Genomic DNA, 25257 nt, shown 5'->3' with positions numbered 1-25257 from the left:
TTTGTATCAGTAAATGAGGGGTTGCTCATCTATGTCATCTTGTCTGTCATCTAGCAGGCTGCAGGTACAAATCATTAATGCTCAACTTTTGTTGATCACAATTTTTTAATTTTTTTTAATGTATCCTGTGTCAGAATACATTTCTTTTTAACTGTCTTCAATGAGGTCAACTTAATCCAGAAGCTTTCATGTTTACTTGCTTACCTTTCATGTTTTCTCCATTATAATGTTCCTTTTGACACATGTATAGAATTATATAGATGTTAAGATTTATTGTATGTTTCCCCATATGCAATCAAGATGTATACATGCATACATTCCATACATTTTAACTACAGCTAATGTAAATGTTTAATTAATACAATTCAAGCATCAACCGCAATCAATTTCAAGGGTGAAATTTTCATTCGTCTCTCTACTTATTAAAGATATACCGCTCAGAGTGGCTATTAGTACAAGGACATGAATTTGGTTATGTTGTATATATATTATATAGTATGTATGTGCCGGGTATTTTTTGGCTTGGAAGTTTGATCTGTCTAAATTGCATTAAAATGTATTATATTTTGTTCCATTCCATTGCCTGAATCTCCTCTTTTTTTCCCCCAATCAATAAACTTATTTTGTCAATGCTGATGTACATTTCATTTCAGTTACTACATTTAAAAGATACGAGACCGAGTCATCAATATACAGAGTTTGGCCAACCCGGAACCAGGTACAAAATGGCAAGTACATGTGCTGCTTGGTTGGGAAAGCACAACAGAAAAATGTATGGCATGTCCTGACCAACAGAAAGGAAGTTGGCCAAACTCTGTCTCAAGATATGATTACTAATATTGCCAAGATTATCACATTAAAAACATACAAGAACCCAAACAATGAAATCATTCCATAGCAAAATTGTTTTATTTTATTTTTGCACTGTGAATAGAGTACACATATGCCATTGTACATGGTAAATAGTATACACATATTACTTATTCATCCATTTTCTTTAATTACATTTTTTCTTCATCTTTTGGGATAAAACAGGCATGATCATCAACTTTACACAAGAACAAAATAATAAAAAAATTATAACCAGAATAACAACCTTTGTCTATACTTGATATATAATATAAACTGAAAGTATACCCAGTTATTCCAGTTGTAGAGTTAAGCTACACAGCTACACAATACAGAAGACTAATACATTGTAGAATTTCAAAGTTGGAAATGTTAACTTCTACTCAATAAAGGAATCCATAGAGATTGCCCATGTTTTGGATTAAGTGATGATACATTGTTTTTAAGCATTCCTACAATTTTGGAATTTTTATTTTTATTACGCTAAACTTGGGCAACATCACCTTCTTGGCTGAAACCCAACAAGAACCGAATCCATATACAGCATTCCAAAGGCAAGTACCTTTCCAGCAGCAGCACTGCCTATTCTAACCAATCACTTACTTCTACATGCTCGACATGTATTACTGCATCGCACGATATCAGTAGTCCCACATATACAATATATATTCATTACAACTATGGTAGCTGTTTCATACGACGGTCAAAATGTTGGTCTTGTTTCAAACTCTCACCACCTCCTTGAAAAAAGAAAAGGAATTTGACTTTGTACAGCTTTATAAAACATCGAGCCAATGATTTACATGACTGCCACATGATCCCAAAATAATGTTTAAAATATATTAAGCTTTTTTTTTCATGAATATTACAGATGGATAAACATCTGAGAATTACAAGACTGTTGCTCACATATTTACATCCCTTACGTACAATATTGGATTCGACTCCACCTTTACGATACAAGAAAAAAGATGTGGGCATTTAACATACACTGTCAAATACACCGAGGACGGTACAGTGACAATCGTTTCAAAAGGCCTTTCACATCGAGCAAATACAAAGTCATTCCTACAACTACATGTATAAGGAAATCCTACCTTCCTAGATGTAACATTGACGGTAGTTTCATGCCAAATTTGTAAAACCCACTGCTAGATAATTGAGTTTCTAACCAAAGTGGATTTTATTCAGACAATGTCCTGATATTTATACTGTAGATTAATTTGCTGAAGTACTTCTTGTACCAAGTTCAGAGACAAAAGGGCACTAATGCAATAGATTTATACAGATAACGAACCCTTTTGTCTCTAAGCTGATAGTGCAAGAACAAAGTACATATAGCCCTGTAATCACACCATATTTCAGTGGTTGAGGTGGACACAGTATCTTGTCAAAGCGCTTGATTTGAATAATATTGGTCTAACTATTAATTTCAAAATGGAGAAGAAGGAACACCTCTTGCAAGAATAGTCTGAACACTTTGTAGAAATTCAGCTAGCTGTCGAAAAGAATTGAAATATACACTAATCAAGCATTTACATGTACTTGAGTATACCATGCAAAACAAGTAATCTTGTATAAACAAGAAAAAGAAAGGAAATACAATGTATATTGGTTAGTCATTACTTCATTCTCTTACAAGTTTTGATGTGTCAAGATAAATCTGGTATTAATAAATATGTTCCTATTAATATCATGTACCTGTGCAATCTTTTACATTTCCTCTGCAGAAACAAAACTATGTTATGAAGCAATAATGCAAAATACAAGGACCTCCAAAAAGCATAGAAAAAGATGCGTTCAAATGTGTGCCCCTTTCACAGAGATCACATACAATGAAATTCATAACAAAGTCATAGTTTTAGATTACAGGAGTATTAAAAGTTACCAAGAAATCTACATACAATAGACTAAATTTACATTTCAAGTTTTGTACTTAATGCATTGATGGTTGTGTTTCTATACCTATTTCTTACATCTTTATCTTTAAAAAAGAAATAAAGCAAATAATCATGATTTCAAAATTCATACCAATCATATATCCCGACTTGACTGAACCAAAGTGCACGCAATCAAATGGATGTACAGCTGTATTCACATTATATAAACATTGATCATGATTTAGCTAACTATTGTCAAGTCAAATGAATACATGTTTATATATAAGAACTTAATATTGCTCAAACTTGTTTAGATGTTCAGATTGTTAGTATTAAAGTCAATGCTAAAGAAATGTAAACGAGGTCCTGTGACGAACACGTTATGTATAGGAAAGAAGATAAACACGGCTAAATATTTAGGTTACATGTGCAAGTTTGATTCTGTAATCTGTATCAAGTGTGGGTTAGTAATACCAGTGCAAGAATAGGAATTTGTTGAATGATCCATGGTGCTACGGCCCTTCATTATCCTGAAAACAATTTTATTTTCCAGAATTCCAAGGAAAAAGGATTAGTTTATTCTGCTTGCCCAGTTGGACAAATTTGAATCTAATTCATGTATTGTGACCATATTTGATTGCCGTGGCAACTGATTTGTATCGTCCTGCCTATCATTCATTAGATGCAAATATGAGCTTTACATCTACATGCTAATAAATTGCTTTGTGAAAGTACGTTACCCTTGAAGGGATGAAAGGGGAAATAAACATCCCTCAACATAAACAAAAGAAACTGAAGTTTTGCATGCACTACAAGCTATCGCAAAAGTTTCATATACCGATTCATGTCTCATATATGACTTCAAAGCAATTAGCTGTCACTGGGGCACATTTCCTGTTAAACAACTAGAGAACTATAAAATAAGCGCTATATAAACGAGTTGCCTTCTGCTGTGGACTACATACAACATGTGAAACAATATATTGGAGAAAATACTAGACACCTTGGTTGGGATAACTATGAAAGAGACAGGATTAACAAAAATGTTGGAACACATGATACAAATAATAAGCATATAATCCATATTTACAATAACATTTACTTAGCTTCTTTATTCACTTATTTATAATTCACAACCATTACAATAGTTAGTTTTTCTTATCATACAAGTTGTTTTCATGAACATAATATTTTTTTCATTCTTTTCATAATAAAAGGATAAAATTGATGCGTGGATGGATTTGTGTGAATTTACGTCACAGTATCCGTATGTACATACATGAATGTGATTATATGAACTGGGCTTACTGTGCTTCACATTGGTAGGCTTACATGGTAAGTTGAGATAGAATTTTGCAGTTTGTCCTCAACCAAGACTAGAATTTGTAAGGACCAAGGTCAACCAGCGAGTGAAATGGTACACTGCAGGCCAAATTTCTCTATAAACAATTCCTTCAGCCTCCTACCCTAAATATGAAAATGCAAATATCCTTGAATGAGAAAAGACAATTTATTTTTATCACTGCAATTTAGAGGCATTCATAAATTCCAACTCCTATTTGGACGATGTGAAAATCATGATCATTATGGTGTAATTCATTATATCTCGGTTTAATTCATTTGTGTTCAATAGTCTGCAGGAATGAAGCAACAGCGAAGAATATTAAAAAGAAAACAGTTTTCCATCAGTAAGATCTACAGCTTCTCCCTAGTATTTGCAATTTAACACAAAGCAAGGCTCAGCTCCTAATATATTTGAGCTCCATGGGTAAAAGGCTCTCATAATTCATGATGTTTCACTAATTTAACAATTGCTCCATGAAAGGAGGATTCTATGAATTGTGTCCCAAACAATTACGAGTCTTTTCTTCATTTTTTTAACCCAAAATTAAAATCAGCTTAAGATGATCATTGACCTTTGGTTCATTCTGTTATCTCATTACCAATCAAAGTCCTATCAAAATTAATCATTTATGGACCAAATAAACGGTTCAAAACCTCTTGTCATAGAGGACACAGCGCAAAGAATCACCCTAAAGAGCTATTGCCCGACCCTTTTATTGATTCGTTTACTTTTCATATCCTGAAAATAACCCCTGATATATTTTTGTTGAGCCCTGGATACAGAAAGAAGGGTTTACATATTTCATGACCACTTTCAGGTCTGAAGACTTGATAATATAAACCTTACTGATAGAGCACTAGGTTGAAACCCATGCTATACGAGGCTGTTCTCAGGCTACACTGCATATGTGTACCAGCAAGGAAGGTCTAGATAGCTGCAGGAAGGAACTTTACAGCAAAACAGTGGGAACAGCCAAAGCATCTGTGCCGACTGTGTTCTGATTAAATGAATGTCTAGATATTTTTTTTAAAGGTATGACTCGAGCTTCGGCGCTAGGGCAAGACCTTTGGCTGCCCCCTTCTTTATCTCTTTCTGTCTTTCAAAATAAAATGCAACATTTTTCAGACCGGCAGCCTTTGTTAGTTTTTGCAACATCCCCCTGACGATTGTTGGTTACTCTCCGTTAGGTCCACGCCCCTGTTCGTGCCCCTCTGTCCACTGGTAGGTCCTCCAACTTGGTCATTCTTTGGAAGCTTCTTGGCTGTTGTAAAGAAAGAGAGAACCGTAGACATTAAAGGTAAACAAGGGAAATGCTTTTGGCTGTCTCTCCTGCATTACGCAATTCGATATGTTGATGTTTCGCTGCCGCCATAACCGGAAAAGAGGCGCCTATGTTTTGCTTTTTGTTAACAGGCAAGACAAAAAAACGATACCACTGATCCATTTCCATAACATCAATAAACCAGTGAAATGAAAGGAAAGATTTGTGTTCAAGAGTAATCACCTTGTACCAATATGAAAGTTAATAATAAGAACATTTCTCAAGAAAAAGTATCAACTAGAAATAGTAGAGTGTCTCTTACTACAATACATTTGTTTTTTACTTAGAAATGACTGCTTCAATAAGAAAAGCTGTTCTGATCCCATGTAGTTAAAGAGTGATATTTAGCTAAATTGTAACAAGCTCATTTTAGTTCATAGTGTAAGATTTCCCAATTCTAAAAAAAATATATTTACAAACCCCACACAATAAATTAAATATGGATCTATCAAAATCACAAACACTGTTAGAAGTGTTGAATTTCCATACAGGTCTACCTGTACATTAAAAATTAAAAATTAAAAAAACAAGCAGTTTCCCATGGCTTTGTTAATCCGGCTCTAAAAAGAAGACCACCTAGAAAGTGAGGAACCACACAAACTATTTCTTCAACAAAGTAGGGTTTTTGATCTTTCTCACTCACCTATTGCCAGGAATATATCATTGACGTTCATGGCAGTCTTGGCTGATGTCTCCATAAACAATAAGCTGTTCTCTTCTGCGTATGCTTGGGCCTCCTGTAAATTAGAGCAACTCAATGCTATTAGATATCTTAATCTATGTGTCACTAGCATGGAAATGTCACTGTCTCTATTAACAGGGGGAACAAATTTCTTTTTATGATTCATAAGTAATAAATAGTTTTTCCAATTAAAAAAAAATAAATAAATGTATGCATTAGACCAATTTTGATAAATATGATAAAAAGACATTTTAAATACTTTGGTTTAAAAAAAAATCAAATAAATACATATATCTACCAGTAAACAAGATTCTTTGAAGAAACTAGAAAGCCTTGAAATAAAAAACTAATTAATAGCAATAAATTGCAACCTTAGTATGCTATGTCGAGATTGATTTGAATTAAATTGCATAAAATCACTTTCTAATAATGATTATAGCTTGGGGTTCATCATTGAGAAATATGTTAAAAAGAAACTATATTTAAGGCCTAAATTTAAAGCAGACACACAAACACAAACACACAAATTAGAACAAGCAACAAAAAGGCAAAATGCTCAATGGCATATGACCTTTGCACAGTCTAAAACCATGTTTAGATGGGGATATTTTGGTGTGCAAAGAAAATGGTGCAATATGTGATGCAATTTCCAGTTTTGTTCTCATAATTTGATTCTTCTTTTTTTACCTTCTTTTTCTCATTTCATGATTATCAATCACAACAGGGAAGGAAACAAACACACAAATTAGAACAAGCAACAAAAAGGCAAAATGCTCAATGGCATATGACCTTTGCACAGTCTAAAACCATGTTTAGATGGGGATATTTTGGTGTGCAAAGAAAATGGTGCAATATGTGATGCAATTTCCAGTTTTGTTCTCATAATTTGATTCTTCTTTTTTTACCTTCTTTTTCTCATTTCATGATTATCAATCACAACAGGGAAGGAAACTCACCTCAAATTCAACCATTCTCTTGTTGGCAAGATCTGCCTTGTTTCCTGCTAGCGCTATGACAATGTTGGGACTGGCTTGTCTTTGCAGTTCTTTCACCCACGTTTTGGCCCTTCCAAAGGTCTCCTAGATAAGGAAAAAATAGAAACAAGAGGAAGAGAGAGAGAGGGGAGGGGGTATATGAATTAAAAACTTAAATTATACACTATGAAGTCATGCTCGAATTAAAATCAGGAAAAGTACAATAGCTGCTGAGAGGTACTTCAAAATACAAAGAGGGTATCACTTGTTTTTTTAAAAAAAACCTTTCCTATTTTGATATGTTCTGAATATAGGACTGATTTAATTAATTCAACAACATATGAATGTGTACACAAAGACGGAATACAAGACATATAAATGTAATTTGCAAGCTCATGTAAATGAACTATCCCTTAAAATGTATTTTATCAGAAATGAATTCCAACAATGAATGATCCATTGATTATGCAATTCATGCAAACTGTGTAAAAGGAGAAGGTTGTGGTTGCAAATTTGCCATGATTGTCTGTAAGCAATCTGTGCAAATGACAGCTACCCTGGACAAACAGTGCATATAACATTTACAAAGGTAATCAGACGCTCCTTAGTGCAACATCTTGAGGGGGAAGAATTTGATCTTTCCCTTTCCAGTATGTCTCATGAGTTATTTTACATCATTCTTGGTTACATGGCTACCCTAGGATACTGTACATGCATAAGGCCTCTACTACAAACCCGTTTACAGGTGCCTAAAACATGAGTATTGCATGTCAGTATTGAAAGTACTGGGTAGAGTATTTGATATCCCTTCCTCTCTTACATTACACACTTCCTCTGCTACAATACACACATTCAAAATGAAATGAAAGGGGATTTTTCAATACTTTATAAATGGCAAAAAGAAATTGGTTTCAAATTGGGTTGTTTTTCAGTTCTGCTTGGTAGGCCCAAAACAAGACCTAATGTACATACCAAGTTTAGCAGCTTACACAACACACCCACAAATAATACATTTCTGAAGGGCATGTGCACACATACATGTACAAAGGCCTCATTAAACTTGACGTCTACAATGTAATCACATTTGTGACAAGCTGCTATTGTACATTCAATCAAACTATTTGGTATTTTACCTTGATTTTAAATTGTTTGTACCAAACCCTGAACCTCTGATTATAATCATAAATCTTTTGGCTCATACACAAAACAGCATTTTAATTTCTGTGTTGGCTGTCATAGACACCAGACTATGCAAAATATAACCCTGAACACAGCTGTCACATGACTCTAGTTTCCCTTCAAAGGGTTCTAATGGTGACTCATGTGCTCAAAATACGTGTCTTTCTGTACAATCTTACCGGCATGCATTTCATACATGCTTCAAAATCGGCAGGTTCTTATTTCACAATGCATGCATCTCTCAAAATGTGAGTGTAAACAAGTGGAATAACCAAATTGGGCCCGCTCACTTGAATGTGGATTAAAGGGGAAAATGCCCCCCCCCCCACTAAAAAATAGGGAACAGGTAAACATGTACATAGCAATATAACAGTGCCAACCTAGAAATCATCTTAATTAATTTACAATTTAAAGAGGATAGTATGTATTCATGGAAATTATCTGGACATGTAAATTGCAACAATGTCCCCAAAAGGAATAGATGACAATATTTTTTTCCCCTTCGATCAAACTTACTTGATTTGTGATATCATAAACTACAATTGCTGCTTGTGCTCCTCGGTAGTACATAGGTGCCAAGCTGTGGTAACGCTCTTGTCCGGCTGTGTCCCAGATTTCAAACTTTACTGTTGTGTCATCAAGACAAACTGTCTGTGTCAGGAATGCAGCTATAGATAGGAATAGAAATGGCAAATAAAGTATAATTCAGTTTCAAATTATTGTCAAACATTAGAAATTTGTTTTGCTCACATTTTACAAACGTACAAAGAATCAAAGTAACTTTACATACATAATATACTATGGCGTAAAGCTGCATACTCAAGTACATTGTACTACCATAGAATAGAAACAAAACCTATTTACTACTCAAGTACAACGTGGCCTTTTGTATTTTTAAATGTTATAAAAGATACACATGTACATCACAGAGTTGCCAATTCATATCTTTAATCAGAATTTGCTCAAACTTCCACTAACTTGTTCCTCTCATTTTTTTTTTGCTTCTATTAAAACTAACTTAATATCAGGGTTGACTTCTCCTTTAAGTAATAAATATTGTATATGCATCAGAGGAAAAATAATTGTCCTACATGTAAATTTACACCCAACACTTTCATGCTTTCAACAACATAAATTGTACATACTGTAAACTCTCAACCTACTACAGGGTACTTCAATTGCATAGTCTTGCCAAAGACTTTGACAAATCAATCCACAACTTCCTTATAATTGTCCTTATTTTTGTTAATATTCACAGATTTTGGCATCAGATTTCCCTGTTTTAATATGTGACAGAATTTATTAGTTTGTAAAAATGTTAGTTCTTTTGAAAAATTTCCCTTCAAAACCAGCTCCACTGATACGTACATGTACATGTACATGTACGTCAATATGTAGCATTGTGAAAATGAATACAAAACTCATACACTGAATTGCAATCTGCTCACTGTATATGTACATTTGTACATTGTACATGGAAGACTAAATCCTAAAGTCACCTTTTTAATGATTTTCTGGACAAACATACATTGTACACAGTATTGTATGCATTGTATACATGTGTGTAACTCAAATTCTAGATATGTAGCAGAGGCCTTACATGACTAAATATTATTATCTTAACATTAGTAGTTAAAGGTATTGGGAACGCCCCAATTTCAAAAAATGAAATGGAAGCTCTATTACCAATCATGTGAAAGAATATGTTTTAACTAATACATGATGATAATATTTTGCCGGGAAACCGCCTATTAATCGATATATTTGGTAAATTAGTTAATCTATTGTTATGTGAGAGTTAAACGCATGTGTCGCGCACGTGTGCGTAGTCCCATATACATCTTTCTGTGTACAGTGCTTGTAACTTTACAAAGACTGGGCCAAATTTCTTATCATTCTGATGATTCCAGAACCTTGCAGTACACACCAATACTTATATGCTAGATGATCAACCTTTTCTGATCAATTCCACAATGTTTCTTTCACAATGCAATTGCATGACCATAACTGGTCTTTATCTTTAACAAAAAATACCATGACGCATGTGAACTAAAGGAAAGAAAGAACACATGATAATGATATTGTTTTTTTTTCTCATCTCTTTGCATCCTCCCTGTGAATGCAGATTTGTAACCTACCATCACATAATCATTCAGACCACAGAGTACGAGAGGCCCATGGTACCCTGGCTAAGCTAAATGTATCCACACTATCACAACTAATGGACGAGAACCTACACAATATATGTGGTGCATATATCTTCTTCCATTTGTATGCATTCAAAACTACACTTATGGTACATGAAATAATGTCCTGTATTACATTGTAACATAACCATCTTCGTTTCCATCAATGTCTCACTACCAAATTGACAAGATTATGTGTGTCAGTGCAGACAGGCCCAATTTTATGCGTGGGAACATGGCGCATATTGTCAAATCAGTGCACTGGGGATTGATGCAGCATGCATACAACACATGTCAGTGCTGTACAAGTACACTGCATCAACACTTATACAGTAGTATGGAGAACAAACCACAATAGCTGTCAGCCATATCACACTGCTTCTTGTCGTTCACGTCTTAGAATAATCATGCACAGTCCTATCTTTGTTGAGGACATGAATGCACTTACTTTAGCCTTGTAGAATTACCGACACTAGGAGATTTTAACTTAAAGGTAAAGACCAGTATTGGAAACGCCCCAATTTCAAAAAATGAAATGGAAGCTCTTATTACCAACCATGTAAAAGAATATGTTTTGACTAATACAGGATGATAAAAAATTTGCCGGGAAACCGCCTCCTAATTGATATATTTGGTAAATTAGTTTATCTATTGGCCTGTAAGAGATAAACGCATGTGTCACGCACATGTGCGTATAGTCCCATATACATGTATGCTAGATGATCAACCTTTTCTGATCGATTCCACAACGTTTCTATCACAATGAATTGCATGACCAAAACTGGTCTTTATCTTTAAACCACTTAAGAAAAACTTAAGAAAAGAGCAAATGAAAACCATCAAGGAGTCATGACTCATGACTAGGCCTACAAATCCTAAACAATTATTATTCCCGCCCCCCCCCCCCCAATTTTTTTTTATAACAGTGTTTTAAAATGTTAAGTCTATATGTACAATGTACATGTACATTACATCCTGGATTCAGTTAGCCTACAAACAGTATGCTTACATTGAGTCTGTGATGTTTAGGCTCATGTACATGTACAATGTACAGCCAACAAAATTTAGTCTATACACTGTAGTGTTTACATGTACAGTACTGTATGTATGCCATGAATGATCTTCCCACAATTGTAAGAGTGCTCAAAGTACAGCCTGTCAGAAAGTACAACTAATGAAGTTATGACCAATTGAAAAAATGAATGTCAGCAATTATAACATTCATGCAGGAATCACACAATCAGAAGGAGAAAAAAAACAAGCAGGAAATAAAATCGGCCATGCATGGCAATCTATAGGCAAAAGATGAAATAAAAATTTCATTCACAACTAAAACAGTCAACAAATATCAAGCCTTAAAGCTTATCTGCCGTAGTTTACAGGAGGGATTAGACCGCTCTGCAAGGTCACTGGACAGGCGGTTATCTCATCAACTCAGCTCTCAGTTAACATAAGAACAAGAGGATCATGGGGGACCAATGGTCACCGATTAGGGATTGTTTGTTATATAGAGGGCGCAAGTAGCTACCAGTAGTGCAGTGGGCCTTTAAACAATATTCATGGACATGTACAGTGTACATGTAAGGGGACATGAGGCTGTACATGTACAGCAAACATGTTTGTGATTTACAGCAAAACATTTCTAAAGCAATTCTATGCACAGTATACTATTTAGAGATTACAAATAATGTACAGGTACAACATGTACATGTTTTTGTCTAACTGTACTGTATGTGGATATAAATCCCATTACTGTATTTATCAGCACATAGAACATCAGACACATCCTGATTCCTACCTTGCTCTATAAATTTTACTTATGCAGCAGGATTGGTAGATTTAGAGTGTACATGTATCTCTTGATTGAAACAAAAAAATTGTTGTCAAATTCAAAATTGTGACCCCCCCCCCCCCCCCCCCCCCCCATCTGCAAATTAACCCACCCTATCCGCAACTCCAGTTAAAACTCAGACAAGCATTTTGGAGGACCAGTGTACCAACCAAGTATCAAGTACTAATCATGGTGTAGTTCACACTAAGGGCGTGTTTATGCTTAACTTTTTCTGGCCAGAATCAGGCATCTGTTACGCGTTTAGTTTAAAACACGGTTGCGTCCATGCTCACTTTTGTAAAATCACTGAAAAACAGCGATCATGATCGCCGAACTTAAACTCACAAAAAGATGCGTTTACAATTTGTAAACGTGTTTAAATGGGGTCAACGCACTGACCTCTAGTGGGTCTACGTAGCATGCACAGTGCAGGTTGCGAATCCAGCTGCAAGGCCAATTAAGGCCACACAGGGAGAATTGCCTGGAGGAGCCAGAGAAGTGAGCATAAACAGTACACCGTGGAACTGCGATTACGATGTGCGTTTCAGATCGCTCATTCTACCTTCAAAATCAAGCATAAACGCAGCCTAAGTCACTGTGACCCAATGGAAACAATCAGCAATTCATGCCATGTGTCATACAGGTGTGTACAGTGTACAACTGTACATGTAGGTACATGACATGTAGATGTAGGTGTACACAGTACACACAATAGGTAAATTTTATTCAACTGGGATCACTGACTAATCTACAGGTACGCAATAGTATGCAGGCCAACTTGTATACAATTACAATTGCAATGTACATTATGCAGGACATTAAAAATGTTTGACATTTGGTAAATGTATTTTTTGGATACACTGCACACAATACATGTTCATGTACATGAACAACAGCACTCTACCCTTGAGGTCAGGTTCGTTTACTTCAGGTACATGGATGTGCCCTTAATAATAATAATAATAATAAATATAACGGACCTTAACGGTCCTTATGTACATTGTCTGTGAACATGCACAACAAGTATCTGTGTGTATATACCCTTGGGTATGTTGAAGTATACAGTGTGCATGTACCCTGCTGTAATGTACATGTAGGGACACACCACATGCATTCTAGCATGATGAATATATTCCATGCAGAACATACTGTGACTCACACCCAAAACAAATATTCTGCTTTCCACACTAGAATAAATGCTTGATCATTGTACTTTCATTGTGTGGAGGCTTTACACAAACTCTAACAACTGCATCAGTTGCCTACAATGTATATAGTGCTCGTTTCGAAATTGTTGAAACAAGCACTTACATACATGTATAAGCAAGTGCAACTGTAAAAGAAAAAAAAAACACCCATAAGTAGTTAGATTTTCAAAATACTTCAAAAAGCTACATAGAACTTGTCCAGCTAGGGTTCTGTGTATTTTTTTTGTTTTGTTTTGTTTGTGAGTTTCTTTGTAATTCATCAATATTTGTTGTTTTTAATTTGTCTAACCTTAAATTAACTTAAATCCTTGATTTCCTTCAAACTTATTACAATATAATCATTTACATGTAATCATTTACATGTACCCCCAAAGGCAGAGGATTTTCTTTTTGAGCATGCGGGGGATATCCATTATTTTATACAAACTTACGAATATATATTCTTAAAGCCTATCTGCACTAGTTCAGCCAGGAGGGATTAGACCTCCCTGCATGGTCACTGACAGGTGGTTATCTCATCAAATCAGCGCTCAATTAACATAAGAAAAAGGGGATCATGGGGGACCAGCGGGTACCGCTTAGGCATTGTTTGCTACAACCAGTATATAGAGGGTGCAAGTAGCTACAAGTAGTGCAGTCAGGCTGCTTTAAAATCATACATGTCATCAGGGTAAAAATGGCATGGGTTGGGGTAACTGGGACATCTAAAAAGCTACTGATCATTATCAATTTAGGCTTATTCCTAAACATACACTCAACACTAGAAATCAAAATTGAAAATCATTTAGGCAAATGACTGGTCCAGTCAAGTTGGCTAAATAAATCCCAAATTTGGTTCAGCCATCCATCTCCCACATTAACAATAGTATCATCTTAAAACCTCTCCTTAATTAACTTCATTTTTTTGCCTTACTCATGCAAGCGGGACACATGACTCTTGTCAATTTTGTAAACTGTCGTGTTAATAAAACGTCACGATTATATGCCACTATAGGTGGATACGTACACATGTACGTACTAGGCCCGAGTCATCACGGGTTTTGCCGAACCCGGGTTTGACTTGAAAATTTCGGGCGGGGACCGGGTACCCGAAATTTTCACCACTGCACTGACACTACAAATTGTGTGCATGCAGCGGCGCGAGTTAGACTAAGTTGCTGTTCTAATAATGTGACGGAAACGACAGTTACTGCTTCCAAAACAATAAAATAATCAATTGAATTAAATTAAGATGCTTTAAAAAATAAATGAATATCGTTTTAGCTGACAGTAGGTTTTTTATCACTCAAAATTGAGGCTGCAAGAAAGGAATCATGCTTTGTGCATGGTACTGACTGAATGCATTCAGAAACTTAAGTGGAAATATGACCCACTGAAGACTGAGCAAGTTAAGAAAGTCCCACACACAAGACTAAAATATTGATCAGACTATTACAATTAAATGGTAATACTAATAGCATAATAGACATTAATTTAATTGTCAAAATATATCCACAACATAATGGTTTAGCCTTGATATTTTGATGAAGGAAAATAATTTAAAGCCCTTGAAATAACATCGTAGTGCCTTCCGTTTGTTCCAAAAATGCGTGTATAACGGCAAGCTGAAGTTACGAGTCAAGTTTTGTTTACATCGCTACACCGTCATCCGAGCTGATCGGAACATTAAGCATTAAACCAATTAAAAAACATCGAGTAAGACTTTAAGGGACTCCAATTCAACAAAATTACCATAAAATAATTATTTGCTTTGACAAATAATACTATAGATATTCATAATATCTTATAGAAATAATGGTATCTCATGAGCTACGTACTCAATATCGAGTTCAGCTAGCCATCATTTTGAAACGAGACAGTTGTCATGCAGCGCAGTAGACCGTAGATGGCAGTATGCAGAGAGAGAAAAAAAATGTGCGGGCATTAAGGCTGCGACGGGTAGTCGAATGCTCGAGTACCCGCACGGTTGACAACTACTCGGGTACGATTCCTTGTACCCGAATATTCGGCCGCAAAAAAAAAAAAAAAAAAAAAAAAAAAAAAAAAAATGTCCAGGCCCACGCTTACCCGTGCCAGGGAGAGCAGCGTCCGCTGGCATGGTACCGTCGGTAAAAATGTTTCCCAACTCAAGCACTGTCAAACTCACCTTTCAGAAACTGGGACCAAATGTCCAGATTTCTGTTTGGACTTGGAGGAAAATGGATTATTCTGCCATCTTTGGTTTTTAAAACAGCATTGTTTACTGTTATTATTCTTATTAAATCGGCGCCTTCAACTGCAACTCAAAGTAAAGTTGCATGCGTTTTCAGCGAGGGACCTGAGAAACTGCCGAGAGGTATGGTAGTGGCAAAAAAAGAAAAAAAAGAAAAAAAATCCAAAAATCCAAAAATTCAAAAAAAATTCAAAAAAATTCAAAAAAATTCAAAAAAATTCAAAAAAATTCAAAAAAATTATAAAAAAATATGGCGTCCGAATACTCGAGTATTCGCCTGTGAGCCTGGGAGTGTACTCGGGTACCTCATTACACTGTTGTGCACAGCACTAGCGGGCATGAGATCATGTGATATCTCGTGATCTCAGGCCCCCGCATTTCTTCTCTCTCTCTCTGTGCATACTGCCACCTCAGACCTACGGTCTACTGCGCTGCATGACAACTACATGTACATGTACGTCTCGTTTCAGCGGCCGCCTCTCTCCCTGGCATGGGTAAGCGTCGGCCTGGACAGATTTTTTTTTTTTTTTTTTGCGGCCGAATATTCGGGTACGAGAAATCATATCCGAGTAGTTGTCAACCGTGCGGATACTCGAGCAATCGACTACCTGTCGCAGCCTGGTATTATCAGCATTTCATTCTTTTGGGGAATATTTTTCTTTTCAAGTATTTTTTAAATTTAGTTTTCTGTTGAATTTGTGATCAAATCACCATTTTAGGGCAGTTGTTTGACGTGCGGTATGTAATTTTTTTTTTTTTTTTTTTTTTTTAATTAAAAAACGTAAGCAATTACATGTACAATCAATACCCTATGTCAGGAATCACTAGGCATCTCTTGTGCCATAAGACTCATGACCGGCCATCCACTGTGCACTGTTTATTCATAGGGGGCCGCAACTACCCCTAAAGATTATCACTCTAATTCTTCCCTATACTCGTGGCTTGACAACTAACAGGGGTCTCGTACAAATGGGCTTCTCAAGTTAAACTCCTGACTTCAAAGTTTAATAAAAAAAAATTCAAAGTTTAATCACTCAAGTGCAAGTTGGCAACTCTGTAACATACATGTATATGGTAGTACATGCATCTGTACAATTTACTTTGTACTGAGTCTACTGACAATTCCATAACTTTCCATTTTCAGTGTTGTTGGTGATGTAGACCATTTCTCATTAAGTGATGTGAAAAATATGTTTTCTATAATAGAGCTTACATACCGGTAGGTGCAGATATGATTTTTGAATTTACAAAAAAAGTGAAAATTTATGATTTTTGTTGTTGTACACAACAAAGGTTAGAGATACTTGGAACAGTTGCAGAGGCTAAAATAATGTCATTATAATCCAAAATGGCGGCTTGCTTGTATTCAGAGGCATGAACAGGCACTAAACATCAACAAACATGGTCTATGACAACTCCAAATGACAAAAAAATCCCAGGTACACATGCACGTTTTTGAATATTGGATTACGAAAATCTGGTAAAATTTAAACCCTTTTTAGTTTTTATATAGGCATACCTGCGTCCCCCCCCCCCCCCTCCCCCTCATTGTCATAACAATCCAAAATGGCAGCTCCCATGTTCTGCCTCTACATTTAGACTAATTTTTTACATTGAAAATAGATTAAAAAATTAAAATACAGACTACGGTACAAAAACATCAAATGAGAGAATAATGCAAGGAATGAGTGATTTTAGGTATCACAGTGTAACAAATTTATTGTAATTTTTTAATGCAGATTTTTATCATATCTCTCTCCTGATTTTTTGATCCACTACCGATGTCGTGAGCCAAAAGAGCTCTTAACTTACGGCATTATCTAAAAGATTATCAAATATTGAATAAGTATAATCATGAAAAAGAAATTTTTACAGAGCTGATTTCTTTTTCCCACATCATTGTTTTGCAACCCAATTCTTTAATCCTGCATGAATCAAAACAGCAGTTCACACGTTCTCTTTTAAGTTTTACCCTAGATTTTCTACTTTCAGAGGCATGATAATTGCATTAGACATTGCCAAAAATAGATGAAAATAACTTCATATGAGATACTGTAATACCAATATTAACCCAGGTACGCATATTTTGTCATTCGGCTGGAAGCTTGCTATGGGAACCACCCTGCAACACATGTAAATTGACAAGCTCACAAGTTACTGCATTGGTGGGGAAACAAAGATTCATGTACATATGTTTGAAATACAATACATCTTTGTGTACAATGATTGTTTCAAGTACATGGATGTTCCAAAATCAACACTCATTAATCAAAACATCACCTTCTTCAATGAGCTAATAGTACTCCCAAACAACAAGTGGTGTTTAAGCAAAATTATCACATTGCTGTAACAAATACTCGGGTGTCATTACACAGCACTACAGTAGGTCTAAATATGAATCTACGTCTGGCATCATGACATCTCTACAATAATGCAGTACATACAGTACAAGTGTACAGCCACCGCACCTCAACAACAACAACATCCATGTATGGATCAAATCTCTTCTTTTCACAGACTTAAGACCTGCAGCTGCACGATACTGGCATTTTAAACACATGAATTATGAGTGACTTAAAATAGCTAACATAATTCAACATGAACTATGGACAGGGGTGCACTGTAATACTATTTGCTTGTTTTGTTTTATTTTCCTTTCAATGGATTCTACTAATCTGGTGGAATCCTCTGGATGATTCAAAATAGTCAAGAGCAAAAACTCAGTACCATTTCCACTAGTGCTGTAACATCACGGATATCTCCAATTCCGTTTAACCGCCAGTTAAAACCGGACGGTTTTCGGTTAAACGATTAAAAAAAAAAATAAAAAAAAGGCGCCATTTGTGCTTGTGAACTTGTCACAAATAATAGTAACAATGTCGTTTTTAGAAGAATGTGTAAGATCATTAATGTAAATTAAAAACAGTAGAGGACCTAGGATAGAACCTTGTGGTACGCTGTGTGTAAAAGTTGGATGAAATATTATTATAAACTACATATTGAGATCAATTACAAAGATTACTTTCAAACCAAGATGACAGACAAATTGGAGTGTTGTTCTAGTTTCGGAGTGGTGAGTCAACTCACAGATTACTGAGCTGGGAGACATTGCCAGGCATAGTGCCAGGTGGAGGGGCATAAATCGAAACTTAAAAAAAAATAAAAAAATAAAAAAATGGGAAAACGAATCCGTCCAATTGTAAACGGAATCCGCCATGGGCGGTCGGATACCGGACGGTTAAACGTTTGACTACAGCACTAATTTCCACAACTACAGTCAACATGCTGATACAATACAAACTCCAACTTCTAGCATAATTGTATACACCCACGCATATGGTGGATGAAAAATTGCCTAGATAATAACAATAATAATAACGGTAACAACATTAATGACATGTCACAAATGTTACCTATCTTCTATACAAAAGGACACATCTGATATTTACCTCCTATTGTGCTTTCTTGGAACTCGTGGAATTGGCCTTTGACAAACCGTAACACTAAACTGGACTTTCCTACTGCAGACTCTCCCAAAAGCACCAGTTTGAACTGACATATCTTGCCCTGGGTGCCATTCGGTCTTTGTGCTCCTCCCCTGTTAGCCATTGTTCAACATATACCGGTGACAAATAGTCCAGAAAAATAGGGTGTTCGTGTGTGTGTGCAGACTCCACCAAAATGATGTCGTCAGGACTGGACTGGAGGTAGCCTTTGGAGCATCTGCTACGCTACTTCCACCAGAAGATATGCTTCTCCAATGGCCACTGGTAACAAGAGTTTCACCTCTATGTCTTCCGATTTTAGCGTTATTCACAAATTCTGCAGAAAGGGGATGAAAGAGAAGGTTGAGTTCTGGAAAGAGGTGAAAAATAATTTGTGATCGTTATCATTCTTATTATGCAAGTGTGAAAGAACATCAGATAAGACATGTTCCCTGAAGAGTATGGCTCTTCAAATGCCTTCATATTCTAAATACCATATTTGCCGGCGTAAAGGCCGCAATATTTTTGTAAGAGAAAATATCAAAAAGTCGGGGTGCGGCCTATGTGACGAAAGAGTAAAAAAAATTAAAAAGTAAGTCAAAACCAGCACGAATTTGCACATATGGGACTAGATCTACGAACGGTACAATAACTATACATTTCCACACATCTTACCGACAATTTTATCCTGCATTGTTGACATGAAGATGAAAATAAACTTCCAAAGACAACATTTGCCGATAGATCTAAGTTTGTGCCAATGCATTGCAAAAGTAAAAGAAGGGCCTGTTTAACGGAGCTGCCGCGAAGCATCCAGCACGCGAAGTCGCTATTTTGAATCCATTTCAATACACAAGAGAAAGGCGCAATGTATACATCACAAAACACTACATGAGCTAGCATCAGTGCGGGATGGCCGAGCGGTCTAAGGCTGTGATTTTAGTCAAATCAACACTTCTACGCAAGAGATCAAATCCCGACTTCGACAAAGAGTTTTTTTTTTTTTTAAATGTCAAAATCGGGGGTGCGGCCTATACAGCCCTACGGCCTTATCGCCGGCAAATACGGTATGTCATGTAACATCATAAAACTCGGGGGTAGGATTTTTACAACACATGTTTGTGTAGTCCCATACATCTTTCTGTGTACAGTGTTTGTAACTTTACCAAGACTTGAACAAATTTCTTATCATTTTGATGATTCCAGAACCTTGCAATACACACAAATTCTTATATGCTAGATGATCAACCTTTTCTGGTCAATTCCACACCGTTTCTTTCACAATGCAATCGCATGACCAGAACTCAACTTCATCTTTAATAAGCATTCCTGAAAAATATGAATTCCTCATTAATTATATAACCAACCAAAATAAAAGAATCCCCTGATACCCCGACACGAAAATGTTGTATTTTGTATATAATGAAATGCACTGTGCACATACAGTACAACAAACTGTACAGTATACATGTATGTAGACTTTTTTCACCTATTTTTTCTTCAAATTCACAAAACCGCATTGAAAAATTGTGATTGTTAATGCAGTTTCATGAATTTGAATTACAAATAGTGAGGACATGACGTCACAGACTCATGAGTCAGTTGCCAATTTGTCTTGTGATTTTCAACGTTTTTCATGTCATTAAAAATTCATAACTTTATTATCAGTTTTTTTGATTGGTTTGTCTGATTTTTCTGCTTCTATTGAAAGTAAGTTATTTTTAGAGTGGACTTGCCCTTTAAGTTGGACCAGCTGTAAGGAATATATCCATGCCCTTATATTTTCGCTGCCCCCAAGGGTTTTACAAGCGGTTACAGTTTGAAAATACCCTTCCCTCCATTTTTCAGATCAGCTAAGTAGGGAGGCGTGAGCTCCGCTCAGCCCACACCCAAGGTGACAGCACGTAGCATCTGCACATGCCAGTATGTCAGGCTCGGTGCGAAACAATCTGTGCGTGCTACCCGTGTCGCAAGCCTTCATACATATATACCTGCACATCTGGCCCTAGGGCTACCTACTTCTACTTCCTAGTGACAAAAGTCGAAGTGACATGGCAGCATCTTAATTCTTGCTAAATATATTATTAATTGCAGATATAGTATCGAAAATAATATCGCTTGTGACATTCGTTTGTCTCGCAATGTATGGTCAACAAGAGACCTAAAAGATCATGACGTTACGTGTGCCGCTGCTACACTTCGTAAGGTGATAAAATACATTGTAAGCAAGCGTGTTGTATACTCTACGGGTGGACCGGCGGTCAAATAATTAGAACAATAACACAGCCAGCCCGCATCGTGCCAGGGACCAGTTGATTGATTGAGCATGTCATTGTTCTTGCCTGGAAGGTGAGCCGAGCCAATGGCCCCTTGATTGGTTGAGCGCCTGTGTGCATTGACCACTAGGCCTTGTCCGTTATTGCTTGCTTACAATATATTTTATCACCTGACGAAGTGTAGCAGAGGCACACAAAATGTCATGATCTTTTAGATCCCTTGTTGACCATACATTGCGAGACAAACGAATGTCACTAGCAATATTATTTTGATATCTTAATCCTTATTGACACTAAAAATTAAATAAATGGTGATTAAAAACAGACAAAAGACAACCAATGTCATTGACCTGGACCTGGTGAGTGGTGTGGTCAGTAGGGGCACTGGTCTGAGAATAAGATTCGTCCGCATCTTCGCAGACATTTCATATTTCCGATCCCCGCGTTGGCGATGCAAAAAACAGATTCCGCCATGATTTTTTTGATGCATTTTACATTGACTTTGTACAGAGACTTTCATGTTGTGAGCGATAAATACTTGGGAAGACAGACAACCCATAAATTAGATGGTTGATTTTTTACGCAGAATCTGTCTTTTGCATCACAGCGCGCAGTTCAGGCACCCGAATCCCTCAGCTCAGAGCCCTGATGAAGAAAAACGTCTGAGAAAATGTGGACAATCCTTATTTTTGAGGACGTAATTTGTCTGCGTTTACGAGGATATCCCCGTTTATGCGGATGATCCTCATCTTCAGACCAGCGCCCCTACTGCCCGGTGGTCAGTAGAGGCGCTCGTCTGAGAATAAGGGTCATCTTTGTAAATGCAGACAGATGCGTCCGCAAAAATAAGGATCGTCCTCATTTCGCAGACGTTTCATATTTCCAATCCACGCGTTGGCCGGTTGGCGATGATTTTCTTGATGCATTTTACATTGACTTTAAACAGAGACTTTGTCATGGAAAATAATCTGCTCTTTCATATGACACCTCATTCATTGAGTGTTACCTTCAGGATCCCAAGAAAAAAGGGTTGAATCTCAATTTTTAAATAAAAACATTGTCCAATTTTGCATGATCGCACATTGCACATATACTGCATGGGGATGTGTGCAATCTCTATGGGAAGGATTTTAGCATAAAACATCGGGGTGCACGATCAGACATCCTAATATGAGTAGGGTGTCTGAACGATTTTTCAATTTTCAATTTGGGATCGTTTTTCACCATTTTTGTTTGATATTTGAATAAAAAGTGTAATCAGAATAATACATTTCAAATTTGAAGCTTCACCGATGTTTCAATCAAAAGATACAGCCCCTCCAAAATGCTGGTATATTCATATCATTTTGGTCAAAATCGACGAAAAAGACGTCCACGCAGAGTGATGTTGTTTTGCTAAATTTAGCCAAACAGCTGTATCGCGCGATATGCAAGCGTATGCATATCGTACGCATGCTGCTAAGCCAATGCGCGACTTGCAAGCTTGAGCTACGCTGTCTCCGCGACACGTGCCATTGACTAGTATGGTTAGCGTTCGTCGCACAAAAAACCCGGAAGTGAATGCACGTTATAGTCAATGGCAATATCGCGGAGATGTCTCCGCGATATTGCCATTGACTATAACGTGTATTCACTTCCGGGGTTTATGGTGGGAACGGCCATCCATACTTTCATTCACTATAAGCGCACATGTTACGCGATGTAACCATGGTTTGGACTGAGCGGAGCTCACGCCTCCCTAATTAGCTGATTCCAAAAATGTGGGAAGGGTATTTTTAAACTGTTGGGGCGAGTGATCTCTTGGGGCTAGCGAAAAAATAAGTGCATACATATTTTCCTTACGTCTAGCCGGACATAAGCCCGGGGGGCGCAGCTCAGGAAAGTGGCAAATTTTGGAGCTAGGATGCAAACAACATTTAAATCGCTGTTTTGACCAAGATATTTTGAGAATTTCGGGGGTGCGCCCCTTTGGGGAATATGGAGAAAAACCTGCTCTTTCATATGACACCTCATTTATTGAGTTTTACCTTCAGGATCACAAGCCCCAAAGGTTTGAATTTCAATTTTTTTTCATAAAATCATTGACCAATTTTCATGGTCGCGCAATGCACGTAGACTGCATAGGGATGCGTGCAATCTCTATGGGAAGTATTTTAGCGCACAACATCGGGTGCGCGATCAGACACCCTAATATGAGTGATAAATCCTCGGGAAGACAGACAACCCAGAAAAGTAGACGGTGAACTGGGGTTATTTTTTACGTGAAATTTGTTTTTGCATCGGCAGCATGCAATTCTGGAACCTGAAACCTGCAGAGCGCCAATGAAGAAAAATGTCTGCGTCCTCATTTTTCAGGACACGATTTGTCTGCGTTTACGAGGATATCCTTGGTTATACGGACGATCCTCATTCTCGGACCAGCGCCCCTACTGCCTGGTGAGCAGTAGGGGCGCTAGTCTGAGAATCAAGATCGTCCACATAAACAAGGATAGTCTTTGTAAACGCGGCAAACGCGTCCACACAAAAAAGTATCGTCTGCATTTTTGCAGACGTTTCTAAGACACGCAGACAATAAGTACACAAGCGCGGTAGTGCGTACTTTCTCTTCGCCGGTTGAATCAACGAAACAGCATGGAAGAATCATCGGGATAGGACAAAAAATCACCCCCTTTTTCCCATCGAAGACTTCTTCAAATTATAATAATTTCAAGTTGCCGGCTAGATGCCCAGAGGAGTCAAGCAACCTAGCAAGTCAAAATTGTAATTACTCCCTTTGCATATTTTGAGATGTCACCCGACCCGCTGTTAGAATGTTTTTTGATGCATGAACCCGAAGCCTTCGGCATCGGCGTCGGAGCTTCCCGGAGTTACCCATTATTAGTAGACAGTGAACTGGGGTTATTTTTTGTAGATCTACGCGGAATCCGTTTTTTCGCATCACAAGCCTGCAGTTCAGGAACCTGAAACCGCAGAGCACCGATGAAAAAAGACGTCCACGAAAATGCAGACCATCCTTATTTTTTAGGACGCAATTTATCCTCGTTTATGCGGACAATCCTCATTCTCGGACCAGCGCCCGGCCGAAGTGGCCAGTGCCCAAACTTGTTTTTTTATCATTTCAATGCCAAGAATTGTGTTTTAGCATAGATTACAGTGACATTAAGTTTTAGTCTCTACAACATATCAGAAACAGAGATGATTCCGTGTCCCAAAGCCCGGCACTGACTCGGACATGACAACGTCATTGGGCATTACATTACCCTTGCGCTTGCACAGGTGATCGCGCATCCACTACGTTCGACGTACACACTGTTCGTGACCCCGGCTCTGCCGGTGTGGCGAACGTCAACATAACACAACCTGACGTTAGATCTACCATGTATAAAACCCTATGGCAAAAGTTGTGCTGGCCGGAGACACCCCCTAAGTCATGGTACATTATACACGTTATTATAACATTCAGACTGATAGTATGAACATTTTCAGTAAGATTTATAATTTTATAAAACATTCCCTCACATAAATTGTCAAATTTTCTTACCAAATGACGTATTTTCAGTACGGTTTTATGCCTTTCATACACTATTTTTTTACAACAGGAAGATAAAAGCCCTTGTGCGCAATCGTGAAACCCCACCTGCATTACGTCATATCACGGGATTCACGTTATTTACGAGAAAATAATGTGTAGTACAACGAGATGATAAGTATTTTTCATCTTCATTAATATCGGAATATTTTTCAAAATTGGTGATTTTAATAAACAAGCAATGATAAATATTCATTTGAAAATAAAGTATTATAAAAATACCTGTTTTTATAGATTATT

The 25257-nt window shown here is 37.0% G+C and overlaps 1 protein-coding gene across 2 annotated transcripts; it reads right to left on the bottom strand.

Annotated features, from left to right (window-relative positions):
- Nucleotides 1-890: 890 nt before the first annotated feature.
- Nucleotides 891-25099, bottom strand: LOC578627 (ras-related protein Rab-5B). Of its 2 annotated transcripts, none has more exons than XM_778785.5 (6): nucleotides 24970-25099; nucleotides 19117-19489; nucleotides 8747-8898; nucleotides 7034-7156; nucleotides 6039-6132; nucleotides 891-5335 (listed from the first exon to the last, which is right to left on the bottom strand). In XM_778785.5, the coding sequence occupies exons 2-6, from the start codon at nucleotides 19274-19276 to the stop codon at nucleotides 5214-5216; spliced, it is 651 nt and encodes a 216-aa protein (XP_783878.1). In that variant the 5' UTR covers nucleotides 19277-19489; nucleotides 24970-25099; the 3' UTR covers nucleotides 891-5213. The 2 variants fall into 2 exon arrangements, with proteins under 2 accessions (XP_783878.1, XP_011661121.1); XM_011662819.2 differs by having other exon boundaries at nucleotides 19117-19522; nucleotides 24970-25084.
- Nucleotides 25100-25257: the final 158 nt, after the last annotated feature.

Source organism: Strongylocentrotus purpuratus, unplaced genomic scaffold (genome assembly GCF_000002235.5).
Source record: "Strongylocentrotus purpuratus isolate Spur 01 unplaced genomic scaffold, Spur_5.0 spur5_scaffold_7, whole genome shotgun sequence".
Lineage (NCBI taxonomy): Eukaryota > Metazoa > Echinodermata > Echinoidea > Camarodonta > Strongylocentrotidae > Strongylocentrotus > Strongylocentrotus purpuratus.
The sequence above is the reverse complement of the archived record's forward strand: the minus strand, read 5'-3'. Positions and strand labels throughout refer to the sequence as shown.